Source organism: Cherax quadricarinatus, chromosome 79, assembly GCF_038502225.1.
Source record: "Cherax quadricarinatus isolate ZL_2023a chromosome 79, ASM3850222v1, whole genome shotgun sequence".
Taxonomy (NCBI): Eukaryota; Metazoa; Arthropoda; class Malacostraca; order Decapoda; family Parastacidae; genus Cherax; species Cherax quadricarinatus.
Window position 1 is genome coordinate 2,292,266 of NC_091370.1, and position 23,800 is coordinate 2,316,065.

At 41.1% G+C, this 23,800-nt stretch overlaps 1 protein-coding gene across 1 annotated transcript in view; it reads right to left on the reverse strand.

Annotated features, from left to right (window-relative positions):
- Positions 1-11,387: 11,387 nt before the first annotated feature.
- Positions 11,388-23,800, reverse strand: part of LOC128702725 (UDP-glucose:glycoprotein glucosyltransferase 1) — a gene marked incomplete at its 5' end in the record, with an annotated part of 261,894 nt that continues 249,481 nt past the window's right edge. The window contains 2 exon segments of the mRNA XM_070101800.1: positions 11,388-11,741; positions 13,843-14,025. Of these exon segments, the coding sequence (XP_069957901.1) occupies positions 11,388-11,741; positions 13,843-14,025 (537 nt within the window).

Genomic DNA, 23,800 nt, shown 5'->3' on the forward strand with positions numbered 1-23,800 from the left:
ATTTCCAGGACTCAAGTCCGACTATATGAAAATAACCGGTTTCCCTGAATCCCTTCACTAAATATTACCCTGCGCACACTCCAACAGATCGTCAGGTCCCAAGTACCATTCGTCTCCATTCACTCCTATCTAACACGCTCACGCACGCTTGCTGGAAGTCCAAGCCCCTTACCCACAAAACCTCCTTTACCCCCTCTCTCCAACCCTTTCGAGGACGACCCCTACTCCGCCTTCCTTCCCCTATAGATTTATATGCTTTCCATGTCATTCTACTTTGATCCATTCTCTCTAAATGACCAAACCACCTCAACAACCCCTCTTCTGCCCTCTGACTAATACTTTTATTAACTCCACACCTTCTCCTAATTTCCACACTCTGAATTTTCTGCATAATATTTACACCACACATTGCCCTTAAACAGGACATCTCCACTGCCTCCAACCGTCTCCTCGCTGCTGCATTTACCACCCAAGCTTCACACCCATATAAGAGTGTTGGTACTACTATACTTTCATACATTCCCTTCTTTGCCTCCATAGATAACGTTTTTTGACTCCACATATACCTCAACGCACCACTCACCTTTTTTCCCTCATCAATTCTATGATTAACCTCATCCTTCATAAATCCATCCGCCGACACGTCAACTCCCAAGTATCTGAAAACATTCACTTCTTCCATACTCCTCCTCCCCAATTTGATATCCAATTTTTCTTTATCTAAATCATTTGACACCCTCATCACCTTACTCTTTTCTATGTTCACTTTCAACTTTCTACCTTTACACACATTCCCAAACTCATCCACTAACCTTTGCAATTTTTCTTTAGAATCTCCCATAAGCACAGTATCATCAGCAAAAAGTAACTGTGTCAATTCCCATTTTGAATTTGATTCCCCATAATTTAATCCCACCCCTCTCCCAAACACCCTAGCATTTACTTCCTTAACAACCCCATCTATAAATATATTAAACAACCATGGTGACATTACACATCCCTGTCTAAGACCTACTTTTACCGGGAAGTAGTCTCCTTCTCTTCTACACACCCTAACCTGAGCCTCACTATCCTCATAAAAACTCTTTACAGCATTTAATAACTTACCACCTATTCCATATACTTGCAACATCTGCCACATTGCTCCTCTATCCACTCTATCATATGCCTTTTCTAAAACCATAAATGCAATAAAAACTTCCCTATCTTTATCTAAATACTGTTCACATATATGCTTCAATGTAAACACCTGATCTACACATCCCCTACCCACTCTGAAACCTCCTTGCTCATCCGCAATCCTACATTCTGTCTTACCTCTAATTCTTTCAATTATAACCCTACCGTACACTTTTCCTGGTATACTCAGTAAGCTTATTCCTCTATAATTTTTACAGTCTCTTTTGTCCCCTTTCCCTTTATATAAAGGGACTATACATGCTCTCTGCCAATCCCTAGGTACCTTCCCCTCTTTCATACATTTATTAAACAAAAGTACCAACCACTCCAACACTATATCCCCCCCTGCTTTTAACATTTCTGTCATGATCCCATCAGTTCCAGCTGCTTTACCCCCTTTCATTTTACGTAATGCCTCACGTACCTCCCCCACACTTACATTCTGCTCTTCTTCACTCCTAAAAGATGGTATACCTCCCTGACCAGTGCATGAAATTACTGCCTCTGTTTCTTCCTTAACATTTAAAAGTTCCTCAAAATATTCTCGCCATCTTCCCAATACCTCCATCTCCCCATCTACTAACTCCCCTACTCTGTTTTTAACTGACAAATCCATATTTTCCCTAGGCTTTCTTAACTTGTTTAACTCACTCCAAAATTTTTTCTTATTTTCATTAAAATTTCTTGACAGTGCCTCTCCCACTCTATCATCTGCTCTCCTTTTGCACTCTCTCACCACTCTCTTTACCTTTCTTTTACTCTCCATATACTCTGCTCTTCTTATAACACTTCTGCTTTGTAAAAACCTCTCATAAGCTACCTTTTTTTCTTTTATCACACCCTTTACTTCATCATTCCACCAATCACTCCTCTTTCCTCCTGCCCCCACCCTCCTATAACCACAAACTTCTGCCCCACATTCTAATACTGCATTTTTAAAACTATATATAAATATATATATATATATATATATATATATATAATATATATATATAATATATATATATCTATATATATATATATATCTATATTTTATATATATATATCTATCTCTATCTCTATCTCTATCTCTACCTCTACCTCTATCTCTATCTCTATCTCTATCTCTACCTCTATCTCTACCTCTATCTCTACCTCTATCTCTACCTCTATCTCTACCTCTATCTCTACCTCTATCTCTACCTCTATCTCTACCTCTATCTCTACCTCTATCTCTACCTCTATCTCTACCTCTATCTCTACCTCTATCTCTACCTCTATCTCTACCTCTATCTCTACCTCTATCTCTATCTCTACCTCTATCTCTATCTCTACCTCTATCTCTATCTCTACCTCTATCTCTATCTCCTCTATCTCTATCTCTACCTCTATCTCTATCTCTACCTCTATCTCTATCTCTACCTCTATCTCTACCTCTATCTCTACCTCTATCTCTACCTCTATCTCTACCTCTATCTCTACCTCTATCTCTACCTCTATCTCTACCTCTATCTCTACCTCTATCTCTACCTCTATCTCTACCTCTATCTCTACCTCTATCTCTACCTCTATCTCTACCTCTATCTCTACCTCTATCTCTATCTCTACCTCTATCTCTACCTCTATCTCTACCTCTATCTCTACCTCTATCTCTACCTCTATCTCTACCTCTATCTCTACCTCTATCTCTCTCTATCTCTCTCAATCTATCTCAATCTATCTCTATCAATCTATCTCTTTCTCTTTTTTTTTTTTACACAGGGTTTGACAAGGTTAGGTTAAGGATCCCTAGCTTTATTGACAAGCTATTTACAGGTTAAGGATTCCTAACTTTATTGGCAAGCTAAGAGCTGTTACCTGCATCAGCTCATTTGAAAGTATTTTTATTGTTATGAGACATACAAGTAGGGAACAGGATAAAGTTGGAGCCATCTGTGGGCCAGCATTTTCATTTGATCAACTTACTTTACCTCGTTGACATAATTATGCTGTACGAATGTGTTCCATAATCGAGTCATCCTGGGTGTATATGATCTCAGATGGAGTGATGTTCCGGAGAAGGGTACAGCCAGAGTGAAGTTGCTACTTTCTGCATGTCTTATGGCATAAAAGCTTGTTTTGCGCTGTCCTCGAAGTGTAGCCAAGTGTGGTACTTTCATAATATTGGCCTTGTACATAACAATAAGGCCACCCACATCCCTCCTGTGTTGAAGGCTCTGCTGAAATGACAGATCTATCCAGGATGGGTCCAGGTGAGAGATGAGATGTCTTGCTCTGTTCTCTACTCTGTCAAGCAGTCGCAGATGAGAGGGGGGCAGGCAAACCAAGAAAGTGGAGCATACTCAAGGTGTGAGCGTACTTGTACCTCGTACAGAATCTTGCAACCCCTACTTTCAAGCAGATGCGAGATACGGCAAAGTGCTGTAAGCTTCCTAGCTGCCTTGTTTGCAAGATTTACAACATGGTTCTTCATGGTTAGTTTCGAGTCAAACTTCTCCCCAAGGATATCAACGTCTTCTCCAGGTGCCAACACCCTCCCATTCATCCTCACTACTGCACCAGCATTACCATCATGGTGCCTAAAGACAATCATCATTTGCATTTTCTCAGGTGCAAATGTTACTTGCCATCTATTTCCCCAAGCTGATATAGCTCTCAGCTGGTGATTGATATAGCTTAGAGCAGCTGGCATTTCTTCTCTTGTAAAGTAAAAGGACACAAGTGCAACTAATGTGACATTTTATTGTGGCAATGTTTTGCTCTCCAGGAGCTTTATCAAGCCATTACAAACAATACATGGACACAGGGTATATATAGGCTCAGAGTGAGGTGCAATACTAGTGGTAGTAGTAGTGACGTAAGTTGTAGTAGTAGTAGTAATACAATATGGTAGAGCAATTAATTCATACATGAGTAAAAGGATATAAAAGCTATTACTTGGGTAACATAAAAATAGGTTGGACAAATATAGACTGGATAGAGGCAGCCTGCTTCAATGTTCACTCTCTGTAATGTGCTTTGTGTAGTATAACAGGAGAGACTATGTGATGGCAGGGTTTACTGTTTTCAGGAGGATTCTTGCTAAGACTTCAGAGATGGTGAAGCTGCCGTTGTTTTGTTTAATTGTATTCGAATAAGCGATCAGTGCTGATTCGAGGCACTTGCGTCTGTGGAAATTAGTTTCTTTGATCACTAATTGGGTGTCCCTGAATTTCATGAGATGATTGGTGAAATTTCGGTGTTGTACACAGGCGTTGTTCAAGTTATCATTTCTACAGGCGTAAATGTGTTCATTGAGGCGGGTGTCGAGGTTTCTTGCTGTTTCACCTACGTAAATCTTGTCACAGCCTCCACAGAGTATAGTGTAAACTCCTGCGTTGACTGGTTTGCGGTGCTTTGATTTTGTCCTGGTTAGATCCTTTATTGAAGTGCTAGAAGCGATGGTGACTCTGGTGTTAGCTTGTGAAAGTATTTTAGAAACGTTCAGTGCAACCTGGCTGTTGGGAAGAATTATAACTTTGTTGGGAGTAGTGTTGGTGCGTGGAGAATTAATGATCTGAAGAGCTCTTTTCTTGCAGTCTTTGATGAAAAAGGAAGGAAAATATAACTCAGTGAATGTTTGGTGAATGTATGTACATTCCTCGTCAAGAAACTCAGGGCTATAAATTCGGTATGCTCTTAGGAAAAACCCGATGATGATGCCTCTTTTGGTCTTGGTATCTTGACTGGAATAGAAGTGTGTGAGATCATTTTTATTGGTAGGTTTCCGATAAACTTGAAATCTTAGGTTGTTGTCTACTTTGTGAATGAGGACGTCGAGGAAAGGTAGCTTGTCATGGGACTCTTCTTCTAGTGTAAACTGGATCGCCGGTTCAACTGCGTTGAGCCTTGCCTGAAGATTCCGTACATCAAAACGTTTGGCAGTTATTGCGAGGACGTCGTCCACGTAACGTAACCAAGTGACGCTTGAAGGGATGATGTTGGCGAAGTGTTCGGACTCTAGGTGTTCCATGTATAAGTTGGCTAGGACGGCACTGATGGGGGACCCCATTCCCATGCCATAGGTTTGTTTGTAGAGCTTGTAATTGAAAGAAAAACAGTTGAAATTAACACAGAGTTCAATCAAGTCAACAAAATCTCCGGGAGGTAGAGGAAGATTAAGGTCCTGATTGACTTTACGTCGTAGAACCTCGATGGCTTTTGTGGTAGGTACTTTTGTGAAGAGGGAAGTCACGTCCAAACTGCTTAGTTTCTTGTTCTTGCCAAACATCTTTCCTGCCTTCTGGGGACCATCAGCCCCGCTCATCTTAAACACTCAGGCGACCTTCTAAAATGCATTCGAAACCTCTCCATCCGTAACAAGAAACTAAGCAGTTTGGACGTGACTTCCCTCTTCACAAAAGTACCTACCACAAAAGCCATCGAGGTTCTACGACGTAAAGTCAATCAGGACTTTAATCTTCCTCTACCTCCTGGAGATTTTTTTGACTTGATTGAACTCTGTGTTAATTTCAACTGTTTTTCTTTCAATAACAAGCTCTACAAACAAACCTATGGCATGGGAATGGGGTCCCCCATCAGTGCCGTCCTAGCCAACTTACAGAGAGTGAACACTGAAACAGGCTGCTTCTATCCAGTCTATATTTGTCCAACCAATTTTTATGTTACCCAAGTAATAGCTTTTATATCCTTTTACTCATGTACGAATTAATTGCTCTACCATATTGTATTACTACTACAACTTACGTCACTACTACTACCACTAGTATTGCACCTCACTCTGAGCCTATATATACCCTCTGTGTCCATGTATTGTTTGTAATGGCTTGATAAGGCTCCTGGAGAGCGAAACGTTGCCACAATAAAATGTCACCTTAGTTGCACTTGTGTCCTTTTACTTTACATATTGTTGGTAATTCTACCAACTTTATTACATTTCTTCTCTTGGATAAGCGAATGTCAGTGTACAGTCGTTTGCATATGCATGTGATTCTGGCATGAGATGAAGAAGGTCGTTGAAGTAGACATTCCATAACAATGGTCCCAGCACGCTTCCTTGTGGAACACTTGCCCCAATAGGATGTCTTGCTGATTCCGTTCCATTGAGAACTACACTTAGAGATCTACCATGAAGGTAATCACTGAGGAGACATAACGTAGAGCCTGCAATTCCCAGCGCTTGAAGTTTTGCTAAGAGGCCCTGGTGCCACACCCAGTCGAAAGTGCCAGCAATGTCCAGTGCTACCATACAGCTGACTTTGGATTCATCCAGTGACTGGTGCCACTTAATAGAGAGGTTTAACAACATATCAGCATGAACATTAAAATGGTATGAAATACCGACAGGTTGTTAGGTAAGACACATATGCAACAGTTAGGTATCTTTTTTTCGAAACGTTTCGCCTACACACTAGGCTTTTTCAGTCGAGTACAGAAAAGTTGATAGAAGCAGAAGATATTTGAAGACGATGTAATGAGTTCATCACCCTTGAAGTTTTGAGGTGGTCAGCCCCTCAGTCTGGAGAAGAGTATTGTTCCATAGTCTGAAACAATATGGAGTTGAAGTGACAGGATGGAGCTCCATCCTGTCACTTCAACTCCATATTATATAAGGCCCCATCCTGTCACTTCAACTCCATATTGCTTCAGACTATGGAACAATACTCTTCTCCAGACTGAGGGACTGACCACCACAAAACTTCAAGGGTGATGGACTGATTACATCGTCTTCAAGTATCTTCTGCTTCTATCAACTTTTTTGTACTCGAATGAAGAAGCCTACTGTGTAGGCGAAACATTTCAAAATAAAGATACCTAACTGTTGCATATGTGTCTTACCTAACAACAGATCCGCAGCAGAGTAACCTTTCCTGAAGCCATATTGATGATCACAAAGTAGTGAGTGGTAGTCAAAAAACTCTGTCATTTGTCTTGAGATTATTGTCTCAAGGATCTTACCAGTGATTGACAGGAGTGACACTGGTCTGTAGTTGCTGATTTCTGCTCTGCTCTTTTTGTGAACAGGGACTACATTTGCCTCTTTCCATAGAGAGGGCCATTTACACTGTGCTAGGCAGTGCTGAAAGATGCGAGTTAGAGGTGCTGCTAGCTGGTCTGCACATCTTCTCAGCAATCTTGGGCTCAACTTGTCTGGGCCCACAGCCTTTTCTTGGTCAAGCGATTTAAGAAGGAAATGCACCTCCTCCTGCCTTATTGTCACCACTGACAGTTTTGACACAGTTCTTGCAGCTAGCCAAGGAGGGTCCCTTGCTGGATCAGGAACTTGCATTTTGGTAGCGAAGTGTTCGGCAAAGAGGTCCGCCTTCTTTGGACTTCTAGTAGAGGTGGTCCCATCCTGTCGATTTAGAGGTGGAATGAGTTCATCAGGCAGATAACCTTGTCTGTCCTTGACCAGGGACCACCAGGTTTTGGAGCCTACCCTACCTGATGCTAGCTTTCTTTTAGTGTCCACCTCCCATTTAGCAATGGCCCACTTTTGAACGTCACCCATGTGCCTACAGGCTTGCCTGTGCAAGTTCCTGTTATAGATGGTGTCTCTTATACCTTCGCCATGCTTTGTACTTAGCAGTAGCAGCCTCTCTACAATGAAAGCCAAATCAAGGCTGATCTGTAGGCTTCGTCACATATTGCCGGTGAGGAATGTGTTCTTGTTATAGATTAAGTATGTGTCCAGTGAAGGCTTTCACTTGGTTGTCAACATCCCCTTGGAGAAGAGCATTCCAATTGGTGGTGGCGAGCTCAGAGCAAAGGGCTGGCCAATTACCTCTTTCCCATAGCCAGGTTGTGCGTGTGGACTCCTCACCTCGTTCTGTTGGGATCTGAAGTGTCGTAAAAACAGCCTTGTGGTCAGACGATCCAACGTAGCCAAGGGGTTGACAAGTGACTATGGCTTCTGCCAGATCACTCACTACTGGGTCAAGAGAGGAGCCAGAGATGTGAGTAGGGAAATCGACAAAGTTTCTCATGTCGAATACTGCAAGAAGGTCATCAAAGTCCCTCTGTATAAGGTGTTGGTTGAGATCACCAACAATTATGATATGTTGACAGTTGTGTTGTAGCAGAAGGGAGTCCATATTTTCCATTAGGAAGTTGATGGGGTCTGCATGTTGCCACTGAGGTTTGTACATTGCACATGCTAGTACAGAGGTACTAGTGTTTATGCAGAGCTTGAAGAATATCATTTCAAGATGAGTAGGGGTGGCAACATCAATGTGCTGGGCATTAACACTTTTAGAGAAGCACACAGCAACACCTCCTCCTTGCCCTTGCCTGTCTCTTCTCATCCATGAGGTGTAGCCAGCAATTCTTGCAAAATTTTCTGGAGTCCTGTAGTCCAAAAATGTTTCAACAACAGCTATCATGTTGGGACGTCGAGTGTTCACAAAACTATGTGTGAGCTCTCCAACATTAGTAATGAAACCTCTAATGTTGGCCGACAGGATGCTGATAGACTGGCTCCTCATGATGTGGTCAGCTTGAGGTGGTGGGTGTGTAAGACATGTAAGGTGCCTGCCCTTGAGAGAGGTAGGGTACTGAGGCAGCTGCAGGGATGTAGGTCTGTGGTCTTGTATAAGGCACAATACCACCTGCTGGGCTGAGATAGGAGTAGCTGAGTGGGTGATGTGTGAGAGTGTTCACCAATTCAGAGATCCTGCTGGTTTGTTCTGAGAACAGGTCTCTAAACAGGTGGTCCTGTCTGTCAAATTCCTTTTTCTTCCGACACTGGTCCTCCTGATGTCCTTTCTTGTAGCAGTAATTGCACCTGGTATCTCGCAGGCAGTTGTTGGTGGTGTGCCCCTTCCGGTGACAGCGAGAGCGCAGCCTAGGTGCCTGGGAGGGTGTACTATGATTTGTTGCACCTCCTGTGTTTTGCAGATTTGTCCTCAGGTTCTGCCACTGGGACTGTGTTAGTGGAGGGTGAGACAACTGTAGATGTCAGCACTTGTTCCAGGCATTTTCGTGCCTTGCTTTTTCACAAATTATCCCCTCCACAACATTATCTCCCACTAACTGTTTTTCGTTGATCCATGCCAACAACAACTTCTCCACATCCTCGATTCTTTGTGATCTCTGTTTTGTTAGCATATTTACCCCTTTCGCAACATCAGCTTCCTTGATTTCTGCTTTCTTCGCCAGGATGGAACTGATTGTTGATGTCGACTTCCTATACATCGCTCGGCCACACGTACGCCACTTTCATATTTTGCCACAAGTTCTTTCTTGAATTTTATTGTGTTTCTCAGCTTCTTTGACCCCATATTGGCTTACTTCACAATTGCAATCAATAAACAAGCACAATAAACAATGGATGAACACGTAAAGTATTGCTAACTCAACAAGAGACAGGCACACTGAGTCTGGTAAGCATGAGAAGTGGCGTCCCGGGCGGGTGGATGCGTCTGATACGGACGATTTCCGCACCAGACAAAAACCGGGGGTCCACTGTACAGTGGAATCTCAGTCTTCAAATTTAATTAATTCCAGATGTCGATTCGACAACCAAAATCGACGACAACCAAAGCAATTTTTCCTATAAAGAATAATGTAAATAGCATTAATCCATTCCAGACCCCAAAAGACAATATAATAACATACTGATAATGTACTAATTACTACATAAAACAATGTACAGTGGACCCTCGGTTAATGCCTTTAATCCATTCCAGAGAGCTAACCTTTAACCAATTTAGCCTTTAACTGAATTAATTTTCCCCATAAGAAATAATGGAAATTCAATTAATCTGTTTCAGATGCCCAAAAGTATTAAACAAAATAATTTTTTTACATGAAATATACATTTCCCCACACAGAAAACAATGACACATGACAAATAAAACAATAACAACATCACACTTACCTTTATTGTGGACTTGTTGATGAGTGATGAGATGGGAGGAGGGAAGAGGATGAAGGTGTTCCATAAAGACTGCAGGTAACAAGTCCTTTTCTGGCTTGTGTCCTGGAAGTGCCTTTTCCTCCTGAGTAATGTAGGTCCTGTTTGGCATTTTCTTCCTAAACAGACTTGTTTTGTCACAACTGAACACTTGTTGGGGTTTTAATTTTTCAGACTCTATGTACCCCTTAAAGTCCTGCACATATTTTTCACCCACTTTTTTGTTAGAACTGGCAGCCTCACCATGCCTTATCATACCATACCACCATCACAACCACTACCACCCTCTACCACCATTGCTACCACCCTCTACCACCATTGCTACCACCCTCTACCACTACCCTCTACCACCATCACTACCAATCCTCTACCACCATCATTACCACCCTCTACCACCATCACAATTGCTACCACCCTCTACCACCATCACAATTGCTACCACCCTCTACCACCATCCCTACCACCCTCTACCACCATCACTACCACCCTCTACCACCACCACAATCACTACCACCCTCTACTACCATCACTACCTCCCTCTTCCACCATCACTACCACCCTCTACCACCACCACCACCACTGCTACCACCCTCTACCACCATCACTACCACCACCCTCTACTACCATCACTACCACCCTCTACCATCATCACTACCACCCTCTACCACCACCACTACCACCATCACTACCACCCTCTACCACCACCATTTTCGTATTTTTCTACAAACTTTTTCTTAAATTATATGTGTTTCTCACATTCTTTACCATGGGGCTGGCACTAGAAGCTTTCTTGGGGCCCATGGTGGCTTATTTAGCAGTTACAAGCACCAAAAACAATGGAATAATACAAAATATATCGCATGTACACGTGGAATCGTCCTCACTGGCTTTGTAAACAATGGCACACTGGCTGGTACATGGAGTGAGTGGCCGGGCCCGCTCAGGCCGCTGGGACAAAAGCTCCTAACCGAGTTTTTAGTTGTTATCCGAGCCAATTTTTTCACGCCAAAGCAAGGCGTTATCTGATTTTGGCGCTATCCGATGCAGGTGTTAACTGAGGGTCCACTGTATAAAATTATCTAGCACAGGGAAACTGTAAAAATTAATACTAAATGAAACTAACCGAAATACTGTAAAGTAAATGAAAATTTAACTGCCCCTTACCTGTCTGAGGAGAGCCAATGTTGTTTCTCTTTTCATCACTAACCCCTTGTTCTGGTTCACTGGTTCTTTGTCTCACAAAAAAACTGTCTGGTGAGGTTTGTTTCATGCTCCGTTTTAACACTTGTCTAAACTGAGACTGTACATGTACATGTTAGAGACAGATGGCCACTGCTTTGTCTGGATGGTATTTTTCAGCAAACTCCTGCACTTCACACCATTCAGCACACATTTCCTTGACAAGTGCAATGGGCACATCATCCCTTCCTTCCTCTTCCTCTGATGACAGCTCCTCCTCTGCAATCTGTTGCTGCTCCTTCTGAAGGTCTACATGTTCTTCTGTGATGAGTTCAGTTCTATTCTTCTCCACCAACTCCTCCACATCATCTTTAGTCACCTCTAGGCCCAAGGTCTTTCCCAGGAACACAAAATCCTCTAATGGTTCAGGCTCCTTGTCAAAGCCTCCAAAATCCCTGGCTGCCACGGTCAGGCCACAATTTCTTATATGCTGACTGCATGGTCCTGGTATTTATTGTAAAAAGTCAGGTGTGGTAGGTATGGTAGCCTTCCTGGGGACCATGCTAACCACATGTTCCCAGGCTTTGTCTATAAGCCTCAAGCAGGTGAGGATACTGAAATGTAGTCCTTCCAGAACTCCCTGAGGGTTAAATTTGTTTCCGAACTGACTTCAAAGCACCTTTCAAAAAGTGCTTTGGTGTAGTTTCTTAAAGTTAGAAATGACCTGCTGGTCCATGGGCTGGATGAGAGGAGTGGTATTAAGAGGCAAGAACTTCACAGTTATAAAACTGAACTCCACCAGCAACTAGTTTTCCAAGCTTGGAGCATGAGTAGGAGCATTATCCATAAGTAAAAGGGCCATGAGAGGCAATTGTTTTTAATGAGGTACTTTTTGACAGTGAGAGGAAAGACCTCCTGAACCCACTCAATAAAACATTGTCTTCCTTGAGCATGTGACCTGAGCCACCTTGTCTCATTCCATACATGCGAAGACTTGTCCATCGACAACCAAGAGAACATACGAAAACCAGGATATTATTTCTCGAACACCTCATTTGAAAACCGATTTATTCGACGAGTAATGCAATCGACAACCGAGGTTTGACTGTACTGGTTAATACTGACAAGTGACCATGAAAGCATAATAGTCTAAGAAATTTTGCATACTGAAAATCAAATATTTTTAAAGACAATGTCTATAATTTTTTCAGCATCTTATGATTCATAAGCACCCCCTTCTAGTCTATAATCCTGACTGCACTACTGAAACTTGATTTGAAATTTAGAAGTCATGATTCACATAAATATATAACAGAAATCCATGTGGGTTTATGCATGGCAGATAAATACATTGTAATAATGTTGGTAGAATTACCGACAATGTGTAAAGTAAAAGGACACAAGTGCAACTAATGTGACATTTTATTGTGGCAAAGTTTCGCTCTCGAGGAGCTGTGTCAAGCCAATACAAACAGTATATGGACACAGAGGGTATATAAAGGCTCAGAGTGAGGTGCAATACTAGTGGTAGTAGTAGTAGTAATTATCTCACACACTTCTATTCCAGTCAAGATACCAAGACCAAAAGAGGCATCATCATCGGGTTTTTCCTAAGAGCATACCGAATTTGTAGTCCTGAGTTTCTTGACAAGGAATGTACATACATTCACCAAACCTTCACTGAGTTACATTTTCCTTCCTTTTTCATCAAAGACTGCAAGAAAAGAGCTCTTCAGATCATTAATTCTCCATGCACCAACACCACTCCCAGGTTGCACTGAACGTTTCTAAAGTACTTTCACAAGCTAATACCAGAGTTGCCATCGCTTCTAGCACTTCAATAAAGGATCTAACCAGGACAAAATCAAAGCACCATGAACCAGTCAATGCAGGGGTTTACACTATACCCTGTGGAGGCTGTGACAAGATTTGTGTAGGTGAAACAGCAAGAAACCTCGACACCTGCCTCAATGAACACATTTACGCATGTAGGAACGATAACTTGAACAACGCCTGTGTACAACACCGAAATTCCACCAATCATCTCATGAAATTCAGGGACGCCCAATTAGTGATCAAAGAAACTAATTTCCGCAGATGCAAGTGCCTCGAATCAGCACTGATCGCTGTTTCGAATACAATTAAACAAAACAACGGCAGCTTCACCATCTCTGAAGTCTTAGCAAGAATCCTCCTGAAAACAGTAAAGCCTGCCATCACATAGTCTCTCCTGTTATACTACACAAAGCACATTACAGAGAGTGAACATTGAAACAGGCCTTCTCTATCCAGTCTATATTTGTCCAACCTATTTTTATGTTACCCAAGTAATAGCTTTTATATCCTTTTACTCATGTACGAATTAATTGCTCTACCATGTTGTACTACTACTACTACTACTACAACTTTTGTCACTACTACTACTACTACCACTAGTATTGCACCTCACTCTGAGCTTTTATATACCCTCTGTGTCCATATACTGTTTGTATCAGCTTGACAAAACTCCTGGAGAGTGAAACGTTGCCACAATAAAATGTCACATTAGTTGCACTTGTGTCCTTTTACTTTACTTACAGATAAATACATACCTGGTCAGCATCAACAAAGATGATCTTCTTAATGTCAAGTGGGAAGAGAACATCAAGGAAGAGGATCTTGTATCCCCAGATGATGCGCTGTTTCTCAGTCTGCTGGTGGAGCCATCTGGGCCACTTGTACTGCACAAGCTCATACTCAAACCCATATTCTTTGGCCAACAATGGCAGCACATCCTAGACAAAGACAAAAAATTTGTAAAATAATATACCCACAATGTTAACAGTTATTATTAACCATTTCCAAAAAATTCTGTCATTAATTTTCAGTGCTGACTGGCATATTTGGTTCCTCATAATTTTTTTTAATAAGCTGGTTGTCTCCCACCAAGGCCGAATGACTCAAAATAGAAACACTTTCACCATCATTCACACTATCACTGTCTTGCCAGAGGCACACAGGTATGACAGTTTAGAGGTCACTATAAAAAGCAAATATCCCAAACCCCTCCTCTACCCTGCTCATACTCCAACAGCTCATCAAGTCCCAAAAACCATTCATCTCCACTCACTCCTATCTAACATCATCACACATGTCTGCTGTATGTCCAAGCCTCTTGAACACAAAACCTCTTTTACTCCATCTCTCCATCCTTGCCTCCACTAGATTTATACACTCTCCAAGCAATCCTATTTTGTTCTATCCTCTCTAACTGAGCAAAATACCTGAACAACAACTCTTCAGCCCTCTGAATAATACTTTTAATAACTCCACACCTTGTAGGTAGTAGGTTGGTAGACAGCAACCGCCCAGGGAGGTACTACCGTCCTGCCAAGTGAGTGTAAAACGAAAGCCTGTAATTGTTTTACATGATGGTAGGATTGCTGGTGTCTTTTGTCTGTCTCATAAATATGCAAGATTACAGGTAAGTCTTGCTACTTCTACTTACACTTAGGTCACACTACACATACGTGTACAAGCATATATATATATATACACACCCCTCTGGGTTTTCTTCTATTTTCTTTCTAATTCTTGTTCTTGTTTATTTCCTCTTATCTCCATGGGGAAGTGGAACAGAATTCTTCCTCTGTAAGCCATGCGTGTCGTAAGAGGCGACTAAAATGCCGGGAGCAAGGGGCTAGTAACCCCTTCTCCTGTATATATTGCTAAATTTAAAAGGAGAAACTTCAGTTTTTTCTTTTGGGCCTCCCCACCTCAGTGGGATACGGCTGGTACGTTGAAAGAAGAAGAACTCCACACCTAACTTCCACAGTACGAATTCTCTGCTTAATAATTATATCACACACTGCCATCAGACACAACATCTTCACTGCCTCCAGCCACCTCCTTGCGGCAGGATTCACAACTCATACTTTGCACCCATATATGAATGATGGTACCACTATACTCTCATACATTCCCTTCTTTGCCTCCATGAATAACATTCATGGAGGCAAAGATACCTCAATGCACCACCCACCTTTTTTCCTTCATCATTTCTATGGTTCACCTCATCTTTCATAGACCCATCAGCCGACACATCCACTCCCAAATATTGCATATTAAAAAAACTTTCATTAGTAATTCTATAAATAGTTTCTAATATCTTCTAACTGGCACCTACCTTTTGAGAAGACGGGTATGAAGTACTGGTACTACCTTCACTTACTATGTCAAGAGATGAGTGTTAAGTACTGGTACTACCTTCACTTACTATGTCAAGAGATGAGTGTTAAGTACTGATACTACCTTCACTTACCATGTCAAGAGGTAAGTATTAAGTATCTGGTACGCACGCCAAGAAAAAAGAAAGTCAGACCATGCATATCACATAAATCAGTTAAAGGATTATCATGGAGGAATAATTCCAACCGCTGCTGTGCTCCCCGACAAGAGGTGAGTGGAAAGTATTAGTACTACCTTCCCTTACCATGTCAGGAGGTGAATGCATACTGGTGCTCCTTGGCAGACAATTTCACAGCAGTAAGATGGACATCCCACTGACACAGCTAACAAGATAAACGACTTCTTCTCAACCATAGGATCTAATCTCGCCAATAAAATCCCATGTATCAATGCCCGTGCCGGGGACTACCTAGATGGGAATTTCCCAAATTCCTTCTATCTTGTACCAACTGAGCCCGCGGAAGTCACCGAGATTATAAAGTCACTTAAAAATAACTCAGGGAATCTGTCTCATGTCCCACCATTATTGTACAAGCGAGTGGCCCATGTCAATTCGCATGCTATTTCATTACTTTTTAACAAGTCACTAGAAACTAGCACCTTCCCGAAACTACTCAAGACAGCAAGGGTTACACCAATACATAAAGGTGGTGACCCTACAGATTTAAACAACTATAGGCCAATATCAAACTTACCATTGCTATCCAAAATCTTTGAGAAACTCATGCACAGGAGACTATATTCATATTTAACAGCACAAAACATACTCAACCCCTGCCAATTTGGATTCAGGAAAAATAAAAGCACTAATGATGCAATTATAAAACTGCTAGATCTGCTTTACACAGCATTGGAAAATAAGGAATATCCACTAGGAATTTTTATTGACCTAAGAAAAGCTTTTGACACAGTAGACAACGGTATCCTACTCCACAAACTTGACCATTACGGTATAAGAGACCATGTGCTTGCATATTTCAAATCCTACCTTACTAATAGGTATCAGTATGTCACCATTAAAAACAGCATCATCAACACGGCTACTTGATACTGGAGTTCCGCAGGGAAGTGTCCTTGGTCCCCTGCTCTTCCTCATATACATCAATGATCTTCCAAACGTATCCCAACACCTGAACCCCATTCTCTTTGCTGATGACACGACTTACGTCATCTCTCACCCTAATCTTGCCACCCTCAACACCAATGTTAACAAGGAGCTGCTCAAAATATCGACTTGGATGACAGCCAATAAACTTACGCTTAACACTGACAAAACCTACTACAGTGGTCCCTCGTTTTTCGTAATTAATCCGTTCCTGGAGGAGCTACTATAAACGAAATTTACGATTTGCGAATCAATTTTCCCCATAAGAAATAATGTAAATACAATTAATCCGTTTCTGACACTCAGAAGTATTAAAACAAAAAATTTTTTTACATGAAATATACATGTAGTACATAAACAATACAATGGGAAATGATGAATGAAACATTAACAGCATAACACTTACCTTTATTGGAGATTCTTCTTAGTGTATGGGAGACTGGAGGAGGAGAGAGATTGGATTGTTTACAGTTTGGAAGGGGAATCCCCTTCCAGCAACACCTCAGGTACCAATTGCTTCTCTGGGGTTGCTTCTCTTCTCTGTTTCTTAATGCCACTAGGACCACCTTGAGAGTCACTCTAGTCCTGTCTCGCAAAGTAACTGTGGAGAGAGCTCTGTTTCTGGCGTCTCTTTAACACTTCCCTAAAATGGTACAAGACTTTGTCACTGTACATATTTCTCACCTTCTTTACCACAGGCTTGGCACTAGGAGCTTTCTTTGGAGCCATGGTAGCTTATTTAGTACTTGCAAGCACTAAAATGAGTGGAATATTATGAAATATTTCGTAGGAGCACTTGAGGGGACCTTCACTCATTGGTAAACAATGCTAGACTGGCTGGGTAGGGAGGCCTTCCCTGCTCACACCGTGCGTAAGCGTCCTGGATGAACTACTATTTGCGAGTCAACCTATGAAAAGCGAGTCCATGTTTATACAAAAATACCCTTATGATTGGCGAAATTTACGATTGCCGAGAACTACAAAAAGCGAGGGACCACTGTACATTATGTTTGGTAGCAGAGCAGGAGTTGTGCAAATTAACATTAAGATCAACAACACTCTAATTGCCAGACATAATGAGGGCAAATTCCTAGGCCTATACCTCGACAACAACCTGAATTTCAGCACCCATATAAAACACATAACCAAAAAAGTACCCAAAACGGTTGGGATCATCTCCATGATACGATACTACATGCTGCAAAATGCCCTTCTCACACTATACCACTCACTTATTTATTCATACCTCACCTATGCTATTTGTGCTTGGGGATCAACTGCAGCAACACACCTAAAGCCAATAATAACCCAACAAAAAGCCGCAGTAAGAATAATCACTAAATCCCATCCCTGGTAACACACCCTCCCACTCTTCATAGATCTAAACTTACTCCCTGTTCAGTACATCCACACTTACTACTGTGCAATCTACATCTACAGGAAGCATAAATAATAGGAGTCCTCAGGTTGTTCTTCAACTCTATACATCCTTGGTTAGGCCTCATTTAGATTATGCTGCACAGTTTTGGTCACCGTATTACAGAATGGATATAAATTCTCTGGAAAATGTACAAAGGAGGATGACAAAGATGATCCCATGTATCAGAAACCTTCCCTATGAGGATAGACTAAGGGCCCTGAAACTGCACTCTCTAGAAAGACGTAGAATTAGGGGGGATATGATTGAGGTTTATAAGTGGAAGACAGGAATAAATAAAGGGGATGTAAATAGTGTGCTGAAAATATCTAGCCTAGACAGGACTCGCAGCAATGGTTTTAAGTTGGAAAAATTCAGATTCAGGAGGGATATAGGAAAGTACTGGTTTGGTAATAGAGTTGTGGATGAGTGGAACAAACTCCCAAGTACCGTTATAGAGGCCAGAACGTTGTGTAGCTTTAAAAATAGGTTGGATAAATACATGAGTAGATGTGGGTGGGTGTGAGTTAGACCTGATAGCTTGTGCTAACAGGTCGGTTGCCGTGTTCCTCCCTTAAGTCAATGTGACCTGACCTGACTAGGTTGGGTGCATTGGCTTAAGCCTGTAGGGACTTGGACCTGCCTCGCATGGGCCAGTAGGCCTTCTGCAGTGTTCCTTCGTTCTTATGTTCGTTCTTATGTTCTTACAGGAGCTTAAATTCCAATATTAACCTTGACCTAAAACACTTTCTTGATAGTTGTGACAGAACCTACAGGCATAACACCAGACACGAACATCTCTATGACATTCCCCGTGTCCGACTAAACCTTTACAAAAATTCAATGTATGTCAAAGGCCATAAAATCTGGAACACCCTCCCTGAAAACTCTAGAACTGCAGACACATTCTTCACCTTCAAAACTATCATTAGAAAACATCTTATCTCCCTGATACACCCCATCAACTAATTACATGAATATCACCTGGTGGTTCACACTTACACTCACTCACCCATTTGACCATAAACACAAAAATATCTATCTTAATCTTAAAATAATGAATCCTAACTAGTCATAAGTTGGCCTGTGATACTCCAATACTGAAACTATGTATTGTGCAAAAACAAAAGCATTCACATTGCTAAACTCACAAACTAGTATTTAGTCACTTAGCCATAATACCAACTTACCTCATAATTTGTAATATTTTAAAGTTAAGAATTAATCTAAGTCTGCCCGAAATGCCTAGCCATGCTAGGTGTTATAGTGGCCCCCTCTGTAATTAGTATTTTAAAACATGTAAACCACACAATATCCAAATTCTGTAAACTCAGCATTGTAATCCTTATAGAGAATAAACTTGATTTGATTTGATTTGATTTGATTTGATCCTTGGTCCACTTCACCCCTCCCCCCCCTTCCCAACAACAGAAATAAGACAGTAATAACTGGAGGCATTTTCATTATTTCAATAATTTTCTTGTAAATAAAAACAGTCTAAAACAAACACTACATAAATTCTGGCCATTAAAGCAACCTTCCATTTGTTCATTAATCATGTCCTTAATCCTCTCCATTTTGATTCCAACATCACACACACAAAAAAATCAACATTTTTCCCAATTTATCAACTAATAAATCATTACCAAGAATGTTCAATTATGGGTTAGGCTGTTCTATTAATTGAAGCAAACCTAGTAAAAAACACTGAAAGTAGACTGGGGAAGGGGCCCTACCAGCCCCAGGAAAATCTCCCAATATAGACAATTTCTGCCAATTTGAAGTTTATTTCAGGACACTTCCAGTCTGAAACCCACAAAAATTTTCGCCATTTCAATATAATGTCTTCTGGTCTATTCAATGCCAAGTAAAAACAGCCAATAAAAACATGAAAGCTACCCTAGAAACGTGCTCCAAAGTTGCTATTTTAAACCAAACACAAGGTCAGAGGTCAGCTGTTTCCATTATGCACTGCATGGGGCAGGATTGTTTTTTATACTGCTCACATACACTGCAAAGACACATTCCTCATATTTAGGCCAGAATTTGGCACTCTCAACAAATTTGAGGATGCTATGAATTACGTGTACAGGAGGGCCCCGCTTATACAAAAGGTTAGCTTCCAGGCTGCTGCTGTAAAGCAAAAATTGCTGCAAAGTGAAACAAAGCTTTTTTATTTCTTTTTGTTTTTATACTTTCAAATGCATACAAAAGGCCTGAAAAATGCATAAAGTACAGCCCCGCTTTACAAAGTTTGGCCTTATGGCATTCCACTAATATGGACATTTCAAATTATGACTAAAATTCTCTATGCGGCTCCCCCTTCACCTGACTTTATGATACGGTCACCGTGGGTCACCAGGTTTGTTTACATTCTCTGTGAGCACGACTCTCCATTATGTCTGGAAACTTTCCAAAATTTCAAGTGTTTTAAAGTGTTTTATATATACAGTGGTACCTCGGGACATGAACAGCTCAAAACCTGTGTGTACCTGGCATGCTTTTTTTTTTCAAAATATATAGTAAACATGCCACATAACAAATAAACATGATAAATACACCCACAGTAGAATAAATTAACATCGTCTTGTCGGAGAGTCAGAAAGAATAACGTTTTCCATAGATAACACCAAAGAAAATGTGTACACAATAGTGTTACTGGGGTAACTGTAGAAAATTATTCTTTTTGTATGCCTTCACTCAGAGCACCATTCCTTCTAAAAATGAGCACCATTCCTTCTAAAAATGGTGTTACATGAGAATGGGGCTGTTGCTCTTTATTTATTCTACTTTACCACCATGGACACAACTTGTACACAGTGTGTTTGTACCATGGTACAAGATTCACAGACGTGGGAATGAACATGTATCAACCAAAACTAGACGCGTTCTCTTTCATTTACAGTGGACCCTCGGTTCGTGATGCTATCGGTATCCGATAAATCCGGTAGCTGATGCATTATATAGCCAAAAATTTGCCTCGGTTCCCGTTACAAAACCCAGTATGCGATACGATTCGTACGAGAAGTGTCCACGTGTGGCCTGAACTGCCCCGTGTGTACCAGTGTTTACAAGCCAGCCAGTGTGCGCGCATCTAAGGATACATTCGGTACATTCCATATTATCCATATTATCACTGTTTTTGGTGCTTGTTTTTGCAAAATAAGTCACCATGGGCCCCAAGAAAGCTTCTAGTGCCAACCCTTCGAGACCAAGGGTGCTAATGACTATTGAAATGAAGAAAGAGATAATTGCAAAGTACGAAAGTGGAGTGCGTGTGTCGGAGCTGGTCAGGTTGTATAGTAAACCTCAATCAACCATCTCTACTATAGTGAGCAGGAAAACGGCAATCAAGGAAGCTGTTCTTGCAAAAGGTGCAACTGTGATTACGAAACAGCGACAGCAAGTGTTAGAAAATGTTGAGAGACTGTTATTGGTGTGGATAAATGAAAAACAGATAGCAGGAGATAGCATCTCTCAAGCGATCATTTGTGAAAAGGTTAGGCAGTTGCATGACGATTTGGTAAAGAAATTGCCTGCAACTAGTGGTGACGTGAGTGAATTTAAGGCCAGCAAAGGTTGGTTTGAAAGATTTAAGAATCGTAGTGGCATACATAGTGTGATTAGGCATGGTGAGGTTGCCAGTTCAGACCACAAAGTGGCTGAAAAATATGTGCATGAATTCAAGGAGTACATAGAGGCTGAAGGATTGAAACCTGAACAAGCGTTTAATTGTGACGAAACAGGCCTGTTTTGGAAGAAATTGCCAAGCAGGACCAACATTACTCAGGAGGAAAAGATACCTCAAGTTCTAATGGAGGGGGATTCCCCTTCTAAAGAATAGGTTCAACACTCTCCCCTCCTCCCATCCCATCAATCATCACCAGATCTTCATTAAAGGTAAGTGTCAATTATTCTATTGTTGTTATTGTAATTATTCTATTTCATTAAACTTAATATTTCATGTGGTAAAAGTTTTTTTTTTTTCATACTTTTTTTCATACAAAAGTATGAAAATTTGATTAATTTGATTTCCATTACTTCTTATGGGGAAAATTGATTCGCTTTCCGATAATTTTGGTTTACGATGAGCTCTCAGGAACGGATTAATAGCGCGAACTGGGGGTCCACTGTATTCGTTTTTATCTCGTTTACTCACCCCTCACCCTACATTAAGACTACAAATATTTTAAGGTAAGTAAAGAATGTACCGTATATGTATTTTATTTCTCTGGGGCACTTTAAATGTTGTAGGAAGTGGGGTGGCCTGGTGGGCTACCACACCTTCCACACCAGACTTTCTACTAATAAATGCTATTCACCTCTCACCCTACAGTAAGACCATTAAGACTACCAATATTTTAAGGTAAGTAATGAGTGTAATGTATATGTATTTTATTGGTCTAGGGAGCTTTAAATGTCATAGTATATTACATGTGGGGTGGGTTGGCCAGGAGGGCTACAATACCTACCACACCTGACTTCTTACAATAAATACAACGCACCTCTCACCCTATATTAAGACTACAAACATTTTGAAGTAATGAGTGTACTGTGTATAAACTGTACTTATTACTGCTTTTTAATGCCTAGTTCTATTGCTAACTTAATATATGTTAGTGTAAATTTGTTATCTGGCATTTATATGCATTTATAAGTGAAAAAATGGCGTTCTGATTTGCGGCGATGTTCACTTTCCAGCGGTAGCCTGGAGCCTAACCTACTGTATATAGAGTACTCACATTACTTACCTTAAAATATTTTCATCCTTAGATTATACTGAGTGGTGAATATATTTATTGTAGGAAGTCTGAATATATGAATGAGTATAAATGAAAACTGATGCATTAGCAAAATGCCATAAAGCAGAGTGGTGTACAGCGGGACCCTCCTGTATATCTATGTAAGTGACAATGACACCAATATCATTGATCAATCTGACTGACAGTGAAAGGGTTAATGAAACCTGTTCATAATTGTGGATGTTCAAAACTTGGATATTTATAAGAACACCATTTTTTAACTCTAAAGGAAAACTAACTAACTCACTCACCCTTTCTCTTTCTCTCAATCTCACCCTCTCTCTCTCTCTCTGTCTCACACACACACACACAAGAAGAAATGACCGTGAAGTATGTGAGGAACTCAACAAAATATTTAAAGAAGTGTTCACAGAGAAGGCAGAAGGGGCTCCAGAAAGACGGAGAGGTGGGGCACACCACCAAGTGCTGGGCACAGTACAGACAACAGAGGAGACTTCTGAGTGAGCTAGATACCTCAAAGGCAATGGGGCCAGATAACATCTCTCCATGGGTCCTGAGAGAGGGAGCAGAGGCGCTATGTGTATCCCCTAACAACAATATTCAATACATCTATCGAAACAAGGAGATTGCCTGAGGCATGGAAGACAGCAAATGTAGTCCCAATTTTTTAAAAAAGGAGACAGACATGAAGCACTAAACTACAGACCAGTCATGGAGAAGATTATCAGAAGAAGAGTGGTGGAACACCTAGAAAGGAATGATCTCATCGACAGCAGCCAACATGGTTTCAGGGACGGAAAATCCTGTGTCACAAACCCGCTGGAGTTCTATGACATGGTGACAGCAGTAAGACAAGAGAGAGAGAGGTGGGTGGATTGCATTTTCTTGGACTGCAAGAAGGCGTTTGACACAGTTCCACACAAGAGATTAGTGCAAAAACTGGAGGACCAAGCAGGGATAACAGGGAAGGCACTACAATGGATCAGGGAATACTTGTCAGGAAGACAGCAGCGAGTCATGGCACGTGGCGAGGTGTC